This window comes from Oratosquilla oratoria, chromosome 5 (assembly GCF_046742065.1).
Source record: "Oratosquilla oratoria isolate Oo_2021 chromosome 5, ASM4674206v1, whole genome shotgun sequence".
Classification (NCBI taxonomy): Eukaryota; Metazoa; Arthropoda; class Malacostraca; order Stomatopoda; family Squillidae; genus Oratosquilla; species Oratosquilla oratoria.
This window is the reverse complement of record NC_134781.1, coordinates 80,614,390-80,635,592: the sequence shown is the minus strand read 5'-3', so window position 1 is coordinate 80,635,592 and position 21,203 is coordinate 80,614,390. Positions and strand designations below refer to the sequence as shown.

The 21,203-nt window shown below is 37.8% G+C and overlaps 1 protein-coding gene across 5 annotated transcripts in view; it reads left to right on the top strand.

Annotated features, from left to right (window-relative positions):
- The window catches only part of LOC143025604 (uncharacterized), a 459,091-nt gene extending 438,617 nt beyond the window's left edge, over positions 1–20,474 (top strand). For all 5 annotated transcript variants that reach the window (XM_076185542.1, XM_076185543.1, XM_076185540.1 and 2 more), the window contains 7 exons: positions 7,032–7,085; positions 7,246–7,308; positions 7,904–8,017; positions 8,526–8,864; positions 12,018–12,896; positions 16,320–16,361; positions 18,613–20,474. In XM_076185542.1, coding sequence (XP_076041657.1) covers positions 7,032–7,085; positions 7,246–7,308; positions 7,904–8,017; positions 8,526–8,864; positions 12,018–12,896; positions 16,320–16,361; positions 18,613–18,651 — 1,530 coding nt within the window. In that variant the 3' untranslated portion in view covers positions 18,652–20,474. The remainder of the gene's footprint in view (positions 1–7,031; positions 7,086–7,245; positions 7,309–7,903; positions 8,018–8,525; positions 8,865–12,017; positions 12,897–16,319; positions 16,362–18,612) is intronic.
- The last annotated feature ends 729 nt before the right edge of the window (positions 20,475–21,203 follow it).

The following is a 21,203-nucleotide window of genomic DNA, read 5'->3' as shown; positions in this document are numbered from 1 at the left end:
CTTGTCCTCTTGTTTTTCCATTGTCCCATTTCAATAAGTCATTCTTATCTAAGATTTCCATTCCCTTCATAATTCTGTAGATAGTAAGTCTCCTCTCTCCCTTCTTTCTTCAAGAGTTGGTAATTCTAATTTGGACAGTCTTTGTTCATATGTCATTTTGGAAAGAGTTGATGCCAGTTTTGTTGTTGCTCTTTGTATTCTTTCTAACTACTTTTTATTCATTTTGGTACTGGGTGTCCATAGTGTTTTGGTCTTATTAGTGTAGTTAAATTTTTTATCATTTCCTCGTCCACATGGGCAAATGCCACTTACATTGACCACAATAAATTATAGGTTTCTCCGACTATTTTATTAATATGCTTATCCGGTGTCGTGTCTTTGCTGATCATCACTCCAAGGTCTTTTTCAGAGTTTACTTTTTTGACCTCTTTTTCACCAATTTTATAATCTCTCGATATATTGTTTTTACTTTTTCCAAATTCCATTATACTACAATTCTTGATATTGAATTTCACTTCCCATTTTTGAGTCCATTTCCAGATCTTTAGTTTCATCATTTGCAAATTTTTCCCAACAAGCATTTTGATCAAGATTTGCAGTCTTTGTACTTCTCTCTCTTATCGTTTTGCATCATCTGCAAAGAAACATTCCACTCCTTCATCCATATCTACATAAATAGCAAACATCGGAACCAATACAGAGCCTTGGGTGGATTCCGCTTATATCTTCCCAATTTGAGTTCTTGTCTATAAGTACCACCCTTGTTTTTTCTTCTGTTGAAATCTTTCATCCATTTCAATAATTTTCCTTGTATTCCATGTATTGTTTCAATTTTTCTTAGCTTTTTGTGTGGTACTTTGTCAAAGACTTTTTGTAGGTCCAAGAAAGCACAATCTGCCCCTCAGTCTTGTATTTCTATTAATCTTGAGTAAAAGCATATTAAGTTTGTAGTACATGATCTTTCACTTCTAAAAACAAATTGTTTAGTATCAAGTATTTTGTGTTTAATCCATTTACTTTTAATAACTTTTTCACATTTTTGCTATTGTTTTTAAGGGATACCGGTCTATAGTTTGTTGGATTTTATTTGTCTCCTTTGTATATTGGTACAATATTTACATATTTCCAAAATTGTGGTGCTTGTGTATTTTGTCTGTTAGTTCATCTATACATTATTTCAATATCCAGTTTCCAATTCCATTGTGCCTGTACGACTTTCTGATGTCCAGGTTCTTTATTTGGTCCCTTGTTTCTTTTTGTGTCACCGTTATTTCTTTCATTTCGGGGGATCTTTCTCACTGTCCTTCATCACAAGTTTGTGAGCTTTCAATTGTAAATACAGACCCAAAATGCCTGGTCATACTTCAGCTTCTATATATTACTTCACCTTCTATATATTCTTTATTTCCTTCCTGCAGTTTCACTATTTCATGTTTGTCTTTAGTTTGTCATTTACATATCTAAAATAGTTTAGGTTGGTCTTTGCATTTGTCTATTATGTTGTATATATGTGTGTGTGCGTGTGTATATATATAATTGTGTGTGTGTGTCTGTATGTGTATTAATATGTGTGTTAGTATTAATGTGTGTGTATTTACCTAGTTGTATTTTACGGGATGAGAGCTATGCTCGTAGTGACCCGTTTTCGTATCTCTCCACATCCAGTTTATTCTTAAAATCATGTAATTACCTAGTTGTATTTTACGGGATGAGAGCTATGCTCGTAGTGACCCATTTTCATATCTTTCCGCATCCAGTTTATTCTTAAAATCATGTATAGTTTTGGCATTCACTGTTTCTCCGTTCACTTTGTTCCAGACATCAATCACTATTTGGGAAGCTATTGTTTTTCAGGTCTCTTCTATAAGTGTTCTCCTTTAGTGTATGTATATGTGTGTGTGTGTGTATATATATATACACACATATGTATATATACACACGTATATATACACACGTATATATACTTGAAAAGGAACAGTTTCCCACACAGAGCGATAAATACATGGAACAAATTAGACAACAAAACGGTATGTGCTAACACTATACAAGATTTTAAGATAAAACTTGATGAGAGATACAAAGACGGGTCACCACGAGCATAGCTCCCCTCCCGTATATTACAACTAGGTAAATACAACTAGGTAAATACACATATATACATATGTATATATACATGTATGTATATATACATGTATGTATATATATGTATATATGATTGTATAAAGTTCAAAGTTGATATGATAGTTCTCCATTAAATAGGTTGTAGTTTTAGTAGAGTATGGAGTAGTGGTACAGGTACTGGAATGGCAACGATTTTTGTCTAAAGGGAAGGAAGCGTACTCAGGGATTGGAGGAATGCAGGATTGGTTCCACTGTATAAGGGAAATGTGGATGAATAAGAATGTACTAGATTTAAATGGATTTATCTTAAAGAAGGTATCAAGAGGAGCAGAGAGTAATTTGGGAGGAGCAGTGTGGGTTTGAGAGGAAGAGGGTACATAGATGAAGTAGTTGCAGTTAGATATGTGGAGTATTTGCAATAAGGATGTATTTTGGGCTTTTCATGGATTTGAAGGCCTGTGACTAGGTTGTAGAGTGGGATAAGATGTCTTTAGAGGGCATAACATGTTTTACCTTTGTAAAGTATGAAGGTTAGGAATAGTGAATGGTTGAGATGAATGTGGGATATTCATGGTTGTGATGTTACCATGGCTGTGTATATCGGTGGATGGTAAGGGAGGTAAATGTCAAATGGCTAAGGTAATGAATGCAAAGTGAAGGTTGGAAGGAGTAATTGTATGGAGTAGATGGGATTTGAAAGAGACAAAAGAAGAACCTGAACATGTTTGAGAAGCAAGGTAGGTGTTTAAGGATGGATAGTGAAAAATGTGGAAGGGGAGCAGAGAACAGAATTGGAGTTATAAGGTAGGGTACACAGTGCTGAGGTGGTTTGGGGAAGAAAGGGGGAGTGAGGACAGACTAGCAGAAAATGTAGAAAGCTGAAGAGGACTATGTGAACCAAAACAAGGAATAGTAAAGAGGGCATTGGGTACAAGAATTCTGTTGAGTAAAGAAGAGTTCAAAAGGTAGAGGAGAATGAGTGGATGTAAATAATCAAAGAATTGTTGCAGTCAGAGGATGTGCTATGCTCTGTACAGTGTACAAGTGTGTGTGTTAAAGTGTAAACATTGGTGTTTCTATCGGGTGATGTATCCATGACAAACTCTTTGGCCTTGTAGATAATTTCCCATTGAATAATTTTTTAATATTTGCCAGTTTCCATTATTGTATTTTCATTGAAGTGCATTCGCCATGATTGGCTCCATGTGTATCTATTGTCTAGATCTTGTAAGAATTTAGCCTTCACCTTCAATTCTTGTTTGTACTTCCCATTGTGACATTTATACACATGAAGAACAACAGTTGGCAGAAGTGATTTGTGGGACTGCTGGGTTTTAGTATCCTTCTATTGTTCTTGTGTACTGGTGTTTAGGTTTTTCTATTATTCAAGGAATTTACCTCTAATTCCTCCAGTGGGCTCAAATTTCCACAAGTTTTTGTGAGGTACTTTTATCAAATGCCATGTCTGTATAGACTCCCTCTCCTCCCAGAAAAACATAGGAGTTTGAAAATGTATGTTTGAAATAAATGATTTTCAAGCTCAAAATCCAAATTTGTCCCTTGCTTCAATAAGCACAATTAATTAATTTATTTTCTACTGATTAGTCTGCATTCCTCGAGTATCCAGTTGGAAATTCCGCTAGGCCATGAGAATTTTTCCAGGGCTGTGCACTTGGTGCACCTCCACATTTTCATGCCCCTACTTCTCTCCTAGTAAATAATTGTCTTTGAAGACTGGTAGGAGATTGTTCATTATTTCATCCTGTGATGCCTTTTGATGCCTTTTAGTAAACTCACTTAAATTAGCAAGGTAGATCTGTGTCTCCATTTACTTTTCACAAACCTGTAGAACAGTTTCTGTTCACCTTTGTATTTATTAATAATAGATTTTAAGTTCTGCCTTTGTACAGGTTCTCGTGTAATCTTTTCTAGAACTTTACTTTTTACGCCACATTGCTATATTTGCCATTTCACATTTTTCTCCCCATTAACCCGTGACACATGTTTACAATAGTTGTAGATATTTAGATTTTCTTTTTCATGTTAGTTTTGTCGGCATTCATGAAATCTTCCAAATACCTTTAAAGAAATTTAACCCAGGAAATTTATCCCAAAATTTTATCTACCTTGTTAGATTAATTTCTTTCCACCAATTGAAGTTCAACCATTATGTGGCCCCTTTCCAGTAGGGCACATGTACTTCAGCTTCAATGGTATAAAGTTCCTTGGTAGCAGGTCAAATCCAAGTGTTTTATCTTACTAGTGTCCCATCTTTTACTTGTTATTGTTTCCCATTGCAATATTTACTAAAGTATTTCCCACAAAGTGAAAAATCTGCAGACCCAGTGGCTGGCAGTGGTCCTTAAGGCTTCCCACAGAGATCTTGGAAAGAAACTTGAGAATGTTTTCATAACACGTGCTACCTATTCCCAATTTACCTCCTTGCAATTAAAATCACCCAATAAGATGATAAACATTGTTCATTGATTTTTCTCAGTAGAAATGTGACAATCTTCAGTATTCCTCATACTATGCTTTTTTTTTTTTTTTTTCTTCCGCCTGTAATTTGTTCTGAAATTGCCTAGGCCTTCGCTTTGCTCAGTGTTGCATCTCGTTATTTTCCTACTATCATAATTTTGATATTGTCATTTGATTTAATTGACAGTAAGCCATTCATGTTTTTTCCAATTCAACTTTCAATTCTTTAAACCCTTAAGAAAAAAAAAAAGCTAACCTATTCAGTACTCAATTTAGTTGAGACTCAACATGTTTAAGTGTTTAAGAAGTTGTTTTTTTTATGTTCTTTCCATTCGTGAAGTATTGCAAAAGTACAAGTAATTAAATGCAACAAGAATGCTACAATGTTCTGCCTGAACATCTACAATGTTCTGCCTATTCTGCATGGGAACAAATTAAGAAAAAAAAAACGTGCGTCTAGAGGATGTGAAGAAGTATAGTTTTCCATATAGATGCATAAATACTGGGAACAGTGTAGAAAGCGATGTAGCCCAAGCTCGAACAATATATGAATTAAAATTAAAATGAGATGGTTGGAGATAAAGGACTCGGATTATAAGTTGGAACTGTTTATGAATAAGAGGCTAGGCATGCAAAAATTGAAGAGTAGGATATGGTACCCAACAAATGTTGCTCCTTTCTTGTATATTAGAATCGGGTTAATACATAATAGAAATATTTTTCAGTATAGATGCATGAATACTTGGAATAGCCAAGAAAGTGAAATAGCCCAAACTGTAATAGTACATGAATTACCTAATGAAAATTGGACATCAAGGTTATAGATATAAGTTGGAACTGTACATGAATTTGAGGCAAGGTATGATAAATTGGAAAATAGGAAAGGGGACCCAACAAGCATTGCTCCTTTACTGTATACTACAATTAGGTAAATACACAACACATCCATGCAAAAATATATTTGCACTCTGATCTCAAAATTAGCACTAGAAAAAAAACGACCACCAAATGCCCTATTTCATTAAATCCCACAGAGAAACAAGAACAACCCTAACCAGACATTTTTCAGTCTCCATCCAGTGATAATCTTTTCAACACTGAAAATGCCCAGGCACGGACAAACTCCCCCAAATGCAACCATTACATAGACTCCAAATGCCTCTTAACTGTGTCATAGCCACATGCAGACCAAACGAGGTTTCTTCCTTGAGTGACTTGTGGGCCAATTCAGTGATCATTCCCAAATTTCTGGTAGCCATGGGTATTCTGTAAGAGATGTAGCATATTAAATAGTTGATTGAACTGGAACTATTCAGAGATATTGATTTTCTCTTTCTCGTTCATCAGTTTTGAATCCAGATTAATGTGGTTTGTTGCATTCCAAAATGTGAAACTTTGACTTGAAAAAGTCTATTTCCCAGCAGTTGTAATTCAACAGAAGAATCCATGTATACAGTCCTTGTATTCCAAGAGGATAGTGTGGGTCTTTATTACAATTGTTAGAAAGCGGCAATCACCAGCTGTCTTCTCATGTTTTGAGAAAGTGTAGGAAATGTAGTTTTAAGTTATCTGAACACAGAGCAAGCCCCTCTTGACATGTATGCCCAGATGGAAGTGCAGGTTTAGGTGGAATTTAAAGGTGAACTATGAAGAGGTAAATCAAATGTTCATCTTAAACCATCGAACATGTTTCCATTGTTGGTTCCTTGTATGTTATAGGTGCTTGTGCATATTCACTGGACAGATGTCCAAACTTTGTCTTAGGCAATGTGTTTTTCAGTTTGTAGGTATTAATAGGAAACTGATGTTTGGTATTTGTCATTACATGTGAATTATACATGTCAGGGTTTGTGGATAATGGTAATTGTTTCACAAGATTCACTGCTAAAAGGCCTGCAGTCCCACAGTTAAGTTTGGGGCCACCTATAGATCTAAGAAATATTGGACTGTTGGCTGTGTTGTTATTGTGGGACTTTGTTACTGGCTTATAGTAGTATAGGAGGAGAGCATTTGAAAGTATGGATAATCATCCATTATAACTGGGTTGAAATTGGCAGTTTAAATAGCTTGGTACAGGTCCACCAACATGCATTTGTGGTTGCATAGCTTTGGATATCATGAAGATACTTCAACAGTTTGGTTCATATGTGTAGCTCTACTTGTGATTTAAAGCTTCAGTATCATTTGAGCAATTGGCATTTTAACTTAACCTCACCACCAAAACAAGTTGAGGTGCAACTAACGCTTCTTGTTGCTTCACAGGGATTTTGCTATTATTAACAAATGTGGGTCTGTTGGACAATTTTAAGGGAATAGGATTATTTTTACAAACAATTGTCCAGCAGGCTCCATATTTCAGTTAACCTACCCTAGAGTTAAAAATGTCATGGTTTTGATCTGTTGCATGAGTTGATGCCTGTTTGTTTTGTCAGGAGAAGCAAGAGGAAACGCCTGCAGCCCCTGTCACTGAAGCTGTCGAAGAGAAGGTAAACTGTTAAAAAGTATCAGTTGGTAGTAGTGGGGGTAAACTTCAGATAATGTCATTATCCACAGGCAACCTGTTTCTTTAAAACTGCTCATAAATGTGTAAGTCTTATGTTAAAAGTTGTGTGTGTATATATAGAATAAGAATATATTTTCTTGCAGAACCACGACGCAGATGTTGTGCAGGAGACCGCCCCAGTTGTAGTTGAGAAGGTGGTTGAGAAGGTACGTTGATTAAACTGGTGTGAGCATACATTGTCAGGAAACTTAAAACTTCTTTACCAAGCATCAAAAACTTTGCTTTACTAGTGTTGGATACAATCTGAATAGTTTTTCAAGGATGAGGCAGGAGAAATGCTATAGTCTTGTGATTTTAATCAATTTCTGTATTTAACAAGGCATTCAAAAAATTATTAGCACAAGGCTTCTACATGATGTTATTTTAGGTGACTGATACCTGTTGCCTTCAATTCAGCTGAGTGCTATAGCTGAAAGGGAGGTTACCTTGTGTTATGTCTGGGCCAAACTAAATGGAGCAAGTACTGAAAGGAATTGAATTGCCTTGGAACCTAAGCTATTGGAAATATAGAATTATATTAAAATTTATATTGGGGGAGGGAGTATTTTTCTTTAGAATGAAGTTGTTTATTTACAGCCTCTTAGTTTGGCCCTATATTTTTGCTAGTGTTTTGCATCTACCATTGCATTGCCACTGTTTGTTACCCTAGCCAATCACAACTTACAACTCCAAGTGCCCTTTCATGCTCTCACCCACCTGAGTGTTGTGTGCTTGGCTAACTTTGTTCTAAAACACTGATAGGAGGAGGAAGCACCAGAAGAAACTGCTGTTGAAGCAGATTCCCCAGCAGAAACTCCAGCAGCAGAAACGGCAACAGAGACTGAAAGTGCGCAGAAAGAAGAAAAAACAGAAGAGGTTTGTGCATGAAGTAGCTTGACCTTCATTTATTATTCTTTTCTTCAGAGTTGCTGTTGAAGTGAAGATATAAATACACTATCTGATGTATTTCCTCTTTATATAGGGATATGTGTGGCCATGTATTTTCACTGTATGTAGGCCTTGTAAGGTATCACTGTCATCTGTTTGGAAAGTTCCTTAATTATAGCACCATTTCAAGTGCATCCTGTCTTACATATACTCATTGAGTAGCATTTTGTGCTTGAGCTATCCTGATACCACACAGTTTCTTTGGAGCTTTTGATATCTGTGGGCTATACATTCCAGTATATCCAGGGTATCTGTGGTTTGCTTGCATAGTACCACCCCACTGCCAGTGCATATGTAACTTTTTTTTCTTTTTTTTTAACTTTGTTCTTTCTATATAAAAGTTTGAAGAACAAAATATGTGTTTACATATATACTGGCATTGGGGTGAAGTTTTCTTTCCTGCATGGTGTGCTTCCTCACGGGATGTGTTTGCCAGGTGGAGGAAGCTAAGGTCGCTAGCGAGGCCCCTGAACCTGTCAGCCAGGAGCCCACACCTGAACAGACATCAGCTGCTGAACAGACACCAGTTGCAGAACAGCTAGTAGCTGAACAAATAGCCGCAGTTGAACAGACTACTCCTGAGGTAGCTGCTGCCCCTGAAACGGAGGTTCCTGCCACTGAATCACCTGCTGAGGCTCCCAGTCCAAAGGAGCAAAAAGCAGAGGAAACTTCAGTTGTGCCAGAACCTCAGTCTCAGGAGGATAGCACAGCCCAGACCACTGAGTCTTCCACAGTGGTTGAGGAGACCAAACAAAAGGAAGAGACCACAACACAGGTGAGCCAGACAATGATCAGAAGCATCCAGTCAGATGCATCATAATTTGCACTTCATGTAAAATGGCTACCACTCTTCATAAGTTGGCCACCCATGTTTATTAAAAGCTATATTGCTTGATCCTTGGAAGGGATAATTGCTTTCCATATTGCACAGTAATTTATTAAACTTTGGTCTGAGATGCGGCTCAAATAGTAAATGTTTGTACAGTATATATGGTAGCAATTTTAACATGGTAATTAGAAATTAAATTTTTTATATTTGAATTATGACAGTTTTGCACAAATAGCAGCAATGATGAGTAAAGGCTCTGGTAGAAGGTACACATTAGTTTCTTCATGCAGAATAGGATTAATCTTGGAAATGTGAAAGAACTTTTTGATTGTAAAGTGAAGTGGAAGTGAATGTGTACAATGTATTTCTCGGAGGAACCGTAGTATGATAATAGGAAAGTACAGAATTAAGATTTTTGTTTTGCTGCATTGCATTCAATCTGAGCAATGTGGCAGGAGACGGGAATTCATGGTGCTTAGATACGAGGGGCATTAAATGGTTTCTAATGTGATGAGAGTACGCTCAATTTGGTAGGTTGGCCACAGAAGGGTGGATGAACTACAGTTAATAATAGTGAAATGTGGGGGGACAATATTATTTGTTTTAGTGTCAATGTGTAGTTAATTGAACTGAGCTAGGTTGCAAAACAGGCAGTTTTGTGAGGCTGGGGTTAAAATTGTAAGCTCTTGACAGGATTTATGAAGGTTTACGGAGGAGGAAGCACATTAGTGTTGATCAGTCTGGATGAGAATGGTGAAAAAATGGTGGTGGTGTATGTATATCAGAAAGAAATTTTGAAGAGGGTAAAAGTTCTCATCAAAGGTGAACATCAAAAAGCTGCTAATGGGATGAACAAGAAATAGTGACTGATAAAGGCTGCAGAGATGAGAAGGATATATAATTGAACATTAGCAAAATCTAAGTAGGAATGGTGGTTTACAAGATACAGTTGTAGTTTGGATGCCAGCTTTGATTGCACGAAGAAAAGGATCATAGAGTAATGAAGAATGGCTATCAAATCTGGCTGGCAGAGTGCAGTGTTGCAAAACCATCTTTAGGGCATTAGGCTACAATGGCATTCTTCAAGGAGTAATACTATCACCAATGCTATTAATTTTGCAAATTCTCAAGTTACCTACCCATGTCAAACTCAGACTACACTGAAATGAGCTTATACAGACAATGTAAAAATAATAGCCCAGCACTGCAGGTGCAAAATATGGTTTAAAAAAAAAAAAAAAAAAAAAAAAAAAAAAAAAAAAAAAAAAAATATATATATATATATATATATATATATATATATATATATATATATATATATATATATATATATATATATATATATTATAAAGTTAAAACTGTGTCAAAAACAAAGCAGAATGTCTTCTTACCTTCAGAAGCTTACTCCTGACTACCCAGGATAGAGAAAACACCAGAAATACTGGGCTTTGTTTTTGATAAATGGTCTTTGGTCCATGCAGACCTGATGGTGAAGGTACAAGAAGCTGAATATACTAAGAACAGTAGTATATAGTTAAGACATCAGAAACCCCATGAAGGGTACATGCTTCAACTTGACCACTCCCCTTATAAGGGGAAGCAAGGCCTTTTGTATACATGGTATACATCCACAAAATGGTGCCCAAAATTACGAAAGCTGGCATCTTTGTACATAAAATTAAACAATTAGAATAGAAAATCTACTCTGAAACCAGAATCTTATCCCTAGGGCAGCTCATTAGAAGACTTGCTCCTACACAAGTTGCCTTGGGAATCTTCCACCGTATTACATAAACACTGTCCACAAAAATAATCTTTGCAATATAGCATAGTAACCTGCCCTGGTATCCCATAATGCATCCAAAAATGTGTACACTGGCAAGAAATCACTCCCCAAGATGAGAACCATACTGGCAGTCTTGTTTGTCATCACAAGCTGTTAAAATTGTATCAACGCAACTGTCATGGTGTAAGAAGACCAGTGTTGGTATAGTGTGGAGAGAGGAAGAAACTAGAGAATGAGAGATGTTTTATTGGGAGATATTGTATGAAAATACCTCGTTAACAGTTGGACAATAATGGGAAATGGAGAAAATGTGGGTTATGAAATGCAGTGAATCTGATGTAAACGGTGAAGGATGTAACAAGTGGTTTCCTTCTCTGCAACCCCAATTTTTCTGGCAAGTCTTGTTTCTTTGTCCATGAACCACTCCAGTCTTGTAATGTTTCCTTGACTGAATTCTTTCTTTGTAGTACATGCATCTAGGGTAAATGGTGTTTTTAGGCCAATTTTTCATTGATAGTATTTCAATACTGGGTAGTAGGTGGTGGCCTGGTTGGATATGGGCTATTGTGATTGTGTACCTGGAAATAGTTTCTCCTGCATGACATGGTTATGGAAATGGAACTAAAATTAACTTGATGCAAAAGGAATAAATTGTGTAAAATATTTGTCCCCCATATGAATAGTCATGTCTGGGAGGATTAGAAAGATTGTGGGAAACTTCAAAATGCTGAAGTTGGATAAAGGAGGATGTGATTTTGGGTAATAAAGGAAAAAGAATGGAGGTGGTTTAGAAACTAGAGTATTTGAATACAAAAGTTTGTAGGATGTTTATGGGAAAGTTAACAAGTAGATGAAAGGTGTTTATACATAGACCAGGTTTTCATACCGAAACATTAGTGAAATAGTGGTTGGAATTCATAAGATATGAATGATGGGATAGAAAAACTTGCAGAGATGCAATGGGCTGAGAAGATATTCTCCCATAATATATTAAAGTACATGTTACATAAATTCTATTAAGTGGGATGAGTGAGTTTTCCTTTAAGTTTCCATATATATATATATATATATATATATAATATATATAGATATAATATAATTTTGGTTGTTGGGTTTCTTGGGACATGGATGAAACTGGGCAGGGACAAGAATGTTTAATATTAGAAATGCACATGCATAATAATTGGAATTTGATCAGATTTGTAATGTAATCAAATTGCTCACTAAGTTTCAACCAATACAGTGTAAAAGAATTCTGGGTTTTGGTAATATTGCACTTTCTTTCCAAGGAGCAGTTTTTTTACATTATACAGCTTGTCACTAAACAGGCACCAGATGTCGAACAGTCTCCAGTTGCAGAACAGCTTGAAGCTGAAGAGACCATTCCCGAACCCACTCCAGTTTCCAAACAGCTTGAAGCTGAACCCACTCCGGTTTCCGAACAGCTTGAAGCTGAACCCACTCCGGTTTCCGAACAGCTTGAAGCTGAACCCACTCCGGTTTCCGAACAGCTTGAAGCTGAACCCACTCCGGTTTCCGAACAGCTTGAAGCTGAACCCACTCCGGTTTCCGAACAGCTTGAAGCTGAACCCACTCCTGTTTCCGAACAGCTAGAAGCTGAACCCACTCCTGTTTCCGAACAGCTTGAAGCTGAACCCACTCCAGTTTCCAAACAGCTTGAAGCTGAGCCATCTCCTGCTTCCGAACAGCCAGAAGCTAAACCCACCCCAGTTTCCGAACAGCTTGAAGCTGAACCCACTCCGGTCTCAGAACAGCTTGAAGCTGAACCCACTCCGGTCTCAGAACAGCTTGAAGCTGAACCCACTCCGGTCTCCAAACAGCTTGAAGCTGAACCCTCTCCGGTTTCCGAACAGCTTGAAGCTGAACAAACAACAGTAACTGAGCAGTCAACAGAGTCAAAAGTTTCTGAACAGCTTCAAGCTGAGGAAGCAGTTGAACAGGCTAAAGCTGTACCAACAGCAACAGAGGAACAGACTCCAAAGCCTGCTGCCCCTGAGGATGAGGTTTCCGCTGAAGTGTCTGCCAGTGAATCCTCTGAGGAGGCACCCAGCCTATCAGAGGAGAAAGTGGAAGCACCTTCAGCTGTTCCTGAAACTCATTCTGATGAGGAGAGCTCGGGCAAGTCCGTGGAGTCGGAGGAGACAACTCAAAAGGGAAAGACGACTAAAGAGGTGAGCCAGTGGTTTGTCGTGACAACCCAAATAGATTTGGCCTTATCGTAGAAAGATTGGTCAGTAACCAAGTGTTCATTTCTTGGTTGAAATCCTGTTTCCATGTTTGAAATATTGGCCACCTACTAATAAGTAGTTCTAACCGAAAAATTACACTCGAAATTACCTGTTATTAACAAGTGTAAATGTAAATTTCTTCTTGTGGATTTGTGCAGAAATGACAAATAATGTACATGCATGCGTGTGTGTGCTTGTGTGTACATAATTACCTAGTCATTGTACATAAGTTATGTTCACAGGGTCCCATTTCTGCATTCCCATAGTTAAATTCTGATCTTAACTAGTCCCATGTTTGACTTAATTCCTTCATCCAAACTATTCTAAGAATTTATCATTCAACATCCTTCAAACATCCAGCTTTTTGTAGAGTATAACCATACTTCATGGCTCTAAACACTTTGAATTGCCATTCCTTTTTTTTTTTTCTTTTTTTCTGCTGAAAAATTGTGCATATATTCATTCTTTCAAAGATTTTGATTGACTTTAGTTACTGATCATGAAATTTTCTTATTGTGTGGCAACTGCATACAATATATGTCTGATATTTCTCATAAGGGTAGAAAGTGATTAGATTATACCGGGGTACTGACTGATGTTATCATGCAATAGTAATTGCATAGTAGCATGTAACTAATACTGGGACTGTTATGGGGTGCCCATACAGATTTCTGGAAACTCTACTTAAGGAATAATGCTGCATTTTGTACTATGATTATCCCTCCATTATGCTGTTCCCTTGAAACTGTCCTTTACTACTTCTTTGAGTGTACCCTTTTTCCTTTGTTCCTGGTGGTAGGTGGAGGAAAGACTTATACAACAGTGATGGGACTAGGTATCCTGCTCTTGTGTTCAGCCTATAAGAAGTTGAGGCATATTATTGATCTGGGAGGATAGCCAGAATCCAAAAATTTAGGTCTTGATGTGTGTGGCTATGGCACAGAGGAGTAAAAGGGAAAAGATGGGGAGTATGTGTATGAGAAGGAAGATGGATGTGTCAGCATTAAGTGAAACTTGGTTGAAAGGGAGTGGTAATTTTCAGTTTAGGAGTGTGGTGGGGAGTGTTGGGAGTGATGAGGAGGGGAAGGGAGGGAAGGAATAGCTCTACTGGTAAGTGATGAGATATGAAAAGTGTGCAGAATGGAGGGAAGTATCTTTAATATGAAGGTGAGACTAGGTTGAGAGATGTAGATTTTTGTAATTGTATATGGAGCTGGTAGTGAAGGGAGTGAAGAGGAAAGGGATGTTTTTTGGATAAATCTAAAGGATTGCTTACTGATTTTTAGCAGGAATATCAATAGTGTTGGGGTATCTCAATGCTAGAGTAGAGAATGAGCTAATAGTTGTAATAGTTGGGAAGTTTAGAATGCAAGAAAGGGAGTTGATGGCAAATGGTGTTCAAGAGTCAAGTAGATATGGGAAAGTGTGTTGGATGGAAGGGTGGTTAAGGCATTAATGGACAGTGTAGTGGTCACCAAAGGAAGGATAGGAAGAGTTCTGGGTGTCCATGTTCTTAGAGGGAAGAGAGTGGGTGAGTGTTGCATAATTTTTTTTGGTAGAAGAAATTGAGTGGAGGAAGAGGAAAAGGGAGTGGGAGTCGCATAGAGTAAACATTTTGAATGAAGAAGGAATACCAAAAGTTGAGAGAATTGTGGGTGGTGGTGAGGGATAGTAGAGCTAGGAGTAGAAGAGTAATGGGTTTGTGTCAGGGAGGCAGTGACAAGGTGTGCAAAAATGTGGAATGAAGAGGATGGGAGGGAATAGAAGGAAAAACAATAGTTGGGATGATGTATAGATGGTAGAGAAACAAGCATATATATTGATTGCAAAGTAGGACTTGAAGTGTATGAGAAATACAAGAAAAAAATGATGTAATAAGGGAGGCAAATAGGAGAGCAGATGTAAAATGGGGAAGAGCAAGACAAAAATTGGAAAAGAAGAAAGATATTTTGGAAGGAAGTCAGTGACTGGGGGGGAGGTCATTCAGGTAAAGAGAAAAGGGTTAAAGGTGCAGATGGACATGTTAATCGAAGTGAAGGTATTAAGAGGCAAGATTGGTAGAATGTCTAGTTGAATGTGGAGGAGGAGGATAGTGAGGGGTTGTTCACTCCTAAGTCATGTATGTCCTTCACTTTTAAAATTATATTACTACCTATTCCATAGAGCAGAAATGACCTATTGTTGCATAAATTTCCAATATCTTTAATTTCATCACCTTGAAGTTCATTACCCATTTGTTGCTCTTTGTCCAGATCCCCTTATAATGAACTGTAATCCAGTTCTTTTGTCCTGAACTTTGCATCATCAGTAAACAAGTTACACAAATGGTCACATTGTCCATAACACACGACCATTATTTGCACTAACACTGATCTCCATTAGTATAATCTCCACCTAGACAACTTCTTTCCTTTGTGATGAAGGGGGTGTCTGGGTCAAAGAAGACACCTGTCCCTCACCCATTCCACACTGGTCAAAAACCCTCTTCTTTAATTTTAAGGAACCTTCTTGTCAATCACCTTTAGAATTACTACAGTGTTTTATATAAAATTACTACAGTGTTTTATAAATTGGCCAATTTCCAATCCCTTAGTAACCCTTCTCTAGCAAACACTGTTTATGTACCACTAGTTGTTCGTGACACTGCTATCCCCCATAAAAGGGGGAAAGAACCTGGTGTATGCACATCCTTGGCCTTTTCATCTTTCACTTTCGTTGTATCCCCCATTTTAAACTTTTACCGTTCTTTGAATAGTGTCAGGGATTTCGCATCTTAAAGTATTTCATACAGGTTGTATATCACAGCACGTATGAAATGGGTGACTGTCCGTGCACACACATGCACATATTCACATATACTCGTATACACCTACCTTGGTTTTATGTAAGGCTTTGAAAATTGTATATGCTTGTCCTTGGGTGCACACAAACATCTCGTGTGCTTGTGTATGTGTATGTACAGTGCGTGTGTGTGCGTGCGTGTGTATGTGTGTGCGCATGTTTGTCTTGAGTTCTAGTTTGGTAGTTGTATTGTGAATGCAGAATTTGACATTTCAACTGTACCTGCAGTAAATAACTACAGTAAAATGAGCTTTGTTTTTGAGGTTTTGCTTTTGTAGTGTGTTGTGCATTTGTGTATTAAGTAACAAGTTTGGTTTGGTTCTTACAATTTTTTCCCAACCTTTTGCTTTTAGCTATATAACGATTTCCTCGTAGATACTTACTTGTGTTGTACATTTACTCTTACTTCAGCAGCCATAGCAGCAACAGCAGCAGCCCACCTTATAATGGGTATCGTCCTCACTTCTCCCCATGTAGTGGTTTGCTTTCTGTCCACTTAACTTTTATCTTTCTTTCTCTCTCTAGAAACCTAAGTTTGGTGCAAGCCCCAAAGCTGCATTCGTGAAGGTAAATAGGTTCTTCAGAAGTGTATGCATCGTATTTTACAAGTGTACATCGGCATACACTTTGTGCCATGTTGAAATACTTCATGATGGCTACTAATAGTGGTTATGCAATTTGCTTTTAGTATTACACAATTAACATGTTTAATGTTGCTTGTGTGGGAATAAAGTTTTAGGATTGTGGTGCAAAAGTGAATGTCAAATTTTGAATACATTGCAGGCATCTAGTGGAGTTTGTTAAAGAAGAACAGAGATTATGTAGTAATGTGATCATGCAACTTGTTTGCATGCTCGTATAATGTGGAGTGGATATTTGTTATACTAAACTTGATAACAAGGTTAACATCTGAGGTTGGACTCTAGATAACTGAAAGGAGAATAGTATCTTAACACCTCTACCTCCAGTTAAATTGCATAGTTATGATGCTTTTCTCTTTTTAGATATCAAGATTCTAATCTCGAATGTTCAAAAAGGGGTAGAAAGAAATAAGAGAGGGGTTGATCAAAGAATACTTGGATAGTTTAGGCATTTAGAAAGTGAGGAAAGACTAGCAAAAATATTGTGAAAAACGGAGGAAGATGGAGTCCGAATGGAATGGATGAATGGAATGAAGGGGGCCTTTGGTACAAGGGAAATTTCTTTCAAGCAGGATAGGGAGAGGGCAAGAAATAGGCATTAGTGGAGAAAGATGAATGGATAAATTGATGCAGACTGAAGGTATTTCTTGTCTGCTCTGCTTTAAATCTTGTGTGAATGAAGGGGAGGGTTATGTATTGCAGTGGTAGAAGTAAACCTGCTTTGGCTGTTGACACCTGGTGTGGAAGGGGAGTTTCTTGCTGTATCATTTACCTGGGTATTGAGTAGGGAACAAATATGACCCTTCATCCATAAGGACCTAAAATAAAAGAACAAAAGGGTGAAGGGTGGGTGCATGCTTTGGTATACGTATGTAACTTTGTAATAATAGTTACTTAGTTCCACTGACTAGAATACCTCAACTGCACAGTAGCAAGTTCAGGCCCTCCCATAGATATCTGGGAAGGAAATTTAGCACTGTAGTTAATGTAGTTCTAGGAAGAAGGGAGCAGTTGTTAGCTCTGTGGAGAAGTAGTCACATTTATGAGATTTTTGTACCCAGGAAAGAGTTCCAGTTCTTTATGCCTACACCACCTGAGGTGAGGATATTGCTGAGATTCAGAATAGTGGTGGGGAGATAATTGTCTCACAGGACCCATAATTGGTCTTTGTATGTATAACTGTAATAAGGTTAGGAATTTTTATGGAAGGTGTCTCATCATGAAGCAGTGGGATTTTGTATTTGTGGCACTCTATGAAGCAGGTTTGGAATGTGAAGGAGGCAGAAAAGAACCGCCCAAACATGTTGTTGAAGTTTTCAAGAAGTATAGTGGCAGTTATAATGATGGATAATGGGGAATGTGGAGATGAGAGCTGGCAGATAGGGTCGATCTGAGAATGAAGTCTGTTTAGGCATGTGGAGAGAATGAGGAGAAATAATACAATTTTTAAAGAAGTTGATGAAGGGAACTTGGGGGGGAAAGACTGTAAGATGTATGGACTGGGTGAAGGGAGCGTGGGGTACAAAAGAAGTTGGTTGAGCAAGGAAGAATGTAAAAGATGGGAATGAATGGAGAGGGTAAATGAGGAAATGACAAGGCCCAGAGGGATATTTGGCTCTATATTTCTAGAGTAGATGAGGTGGGTGGGATGGGGAGGGGGGTTGGATTGTAATGAATGATGAACCTATGAGAGTAAACAATCACCAGCTTTTGGGCAGCTGTGGAAATGTTATGTCTTGCTGCATTGCCTCTGACCTAAGCATTGTGGCAGGGGGCAGGAATGACCTTTCATTAACAAGGTGGTAACATGGGGAGGGAAAACAAATGGGATTTTGAAGAGAAGGGTGGGTGTTTTGGGTTGGATACTCCCCCTATAAGGGAAAAAAAGGCCTTTCAGTGTATTTGTGAACTTTAAAAACGAATGCACACCATAGGGCCTTTTTCCCCCATGCAGGGGTGTTCTTGTTAAAGGGAGTTAATGTAATGTACTCCATATGCATTATAAGCAGTTACAAGAGACTTCCCAATGTTTCATATTAGCGTTTAGGAAAACTTCATGATGTCATTAAAATTTGTACAATAGTTAATGTTTTAAACCCAGTACATGTTTGAAAGTTGAAATTTATGCTATATTTGTCTGTGAAGGAAAACTTTATCATTCCCTTTTGTATTGACAGAAGTCAAAGGTTGAGGCAGAGATGGCCGCCGAAGAATAGATGTAATTGTATTCAAGACTCTGCAACGAACCATTCCACCAATGCTTCAGTACCACCCAGGCAGCAGCAGCAGCAGCAGCAGCAGCAATAAGGATAAGCAGCCTGGCACTTCATGGGTCTTGCGTGGTTTGGACAGAGGACGACCAAGTCCCTCTCCAGCCATGTACAAGACTTGGCAGATAGAATCCACACACATCCTCCAGACAGACCATATCTCGCCCAAATAATGGAAAATCATCCCTTTATAAACTTAGAAACTCTCTCCTCGTTCACAAGATGAGGACTACAGATGTAGGAAAGAATGAGTGCGTTGTCCAGCAAAAGTGTTCTGGAGTCGAGCTGTGTTAATCTTTGGTGCACTCGGTTCCTTTTGCTGTTCCTTGTGAAAGACCATTTAAATGAAGTTGGTTCCTGATGCTGTGCCCTGGATAGGTGAGGTTTGGTTGGTAGGAACTACTCAGCCTTTGCCATTTTTCTCGACCAACGGGGAAAATCAGCAAAAGATTCGTTAATAAAAGATATGTCAATATGAGGGATGATTTAAAAAAAAAAAAAAAAAAAAAAAAAAAAAAAAATCACACCGACTGATGTCTAGTATTGTTTAAGGTATTGAGCACTATAATTATTTTTATTCTAATTATTATTGTAATGGTTTGTCACCTGAGTGAAGGGGAGACCCAAAGATGATCTTCACCTTCTCAGCAAGCTCCAAGTTTTTATGTGAAGAAATACGAGTGATTAGGGATAGAAGTGGAACCCCCCCTGAATAAATAAACCACCCCCCACCATTCCCCCCACCCCTCCCCAATCTGCCCCAATTTTATAGCACAAATTTGGCCATTTTTCATCTTGTATTTTCTCTTTCTTTTTCTTTTCCTTTTCCTTTTTCTCTTAATTTTTCTTTTCATTTCTTTTCTTGTAGCATTGTTCTTTTGTCCAACTGCTTTCTTGTTAATTGGTATATGGAACTTGCACATCTGATTTGGGGAAGGTAGAGTTGGGCGGGTGCGGATGGTGGTACAACTAGAGCTGTGTTTGTGTATAGTACGAGTTGTCCTGTGAAGAGATTGCATCTGTTGCTCCCGTGGTTGACAACATCTTGTTGTCTGGAAAAAAGTGTCAAGAGTCAATTCTAAAAGAACAAAACTACCTTTAGTGCATATATTGAAATTTTCTACTTGCAAGAGTACAGTTAAACCTAATAATCCGTTTCTTAATATTTCTGCATTGCTCATCATGTTGTAGTGGAAGGTTTTGTATCAATGATATTACCTTAGTGTAGTTGACATGTGATTGAAAGGTCCATGACAGCCCTGGCCCAACGGTCGTGCAGGCAGCCGAAGAGCAAGCAGGCCGAGGCAGGTCAAGTCTGTGTTTGCAATAGTTGCTCTTGTATTGTGTAGTCTTGTTTTTAGCACCATTATTACTTCATTCGGAACAAAGCTGACCTGCTCCAATAAAAGAAATTTTGGTTTGGTGTGCCGCCATCAACAACACTCCTCATGGTCTACAAGTCGACCAAGATGTTTTGGTAGCTTCAACATGGGATTTCAATATGAATTAGATGCCGACTCCTCGTAGTCATGTACCGGATTTAGTCTATTACTTTCAATCTTCCTTAGTTGAGGGTTCCATATTGCTCAGGTTACGTAATATGTGAAACCCTTTTCCTTTTCCTGTAGATCCTGAGTACAGTACCTTGAGTGCAAGGTACAAAACCATGGAAGGCTTAGCAATCAACAAAATCTATACTTGGTGCTTTGCTCTTTTTACGATATCTCTGATTTGCAGTGTAATACCACAAATAAAAACTTTATACATTGCCTTGGCTTTAATTTAACCTGTTCTTTATATATATATATACACACTGTACCACTGTAATAGAAGATCTGGCAGTGCAAAGGTAGTATAATCAAATTGCTAATGATGTCCCCATCCCAAATTCAAGTGCCAAATTGTCAAATCTAAATCTTTCATGGTATTTCAGATTTTGAGTAACAAGTTTTGGGAAGAATATAGTAGTACTAGAAGTGCAATATAGTTTGTCACTGTTGTTACAGCTATAATTTAAAAAAATGTTTGCAATATATAAAGTAAATGCATGAAAAAAACATGTTTGATTATAAAACTGCCTTGCGTCAAAATGTAATGGAAGAGGTCATGGTTGGAATCCTTTCAGTCCAGGAAAATGGCATGTGTGAAAATGTATCCAAAGATGTGCACTGCTGGAATGAAAAAAAGTGTTGGGTCAGCCTTTTGATAGAATTGAATGGATTTTCAGCAACAAGAGAAACTTGTATTGCTTGGCTGAAGGGGTTACTTGATAGTTTTAAAAGAACTTTTAAATTAAATTTGTGTAGGAGCCATATCTATCAGAGGTAGCATTGGATTGACAATGACCACTTCCACAGGCACAGAAGTGCAGTGTAATGGTTATGTGGGTGACTTGACTTGGGGTCAATTTATGGCAAAGTTTTGATGAATTGCTGAGAAAATGTAACCCCAAGATTCTAGTTGAAGGCAGTGAAAGGTCCAACTTGTTGACGTATCTC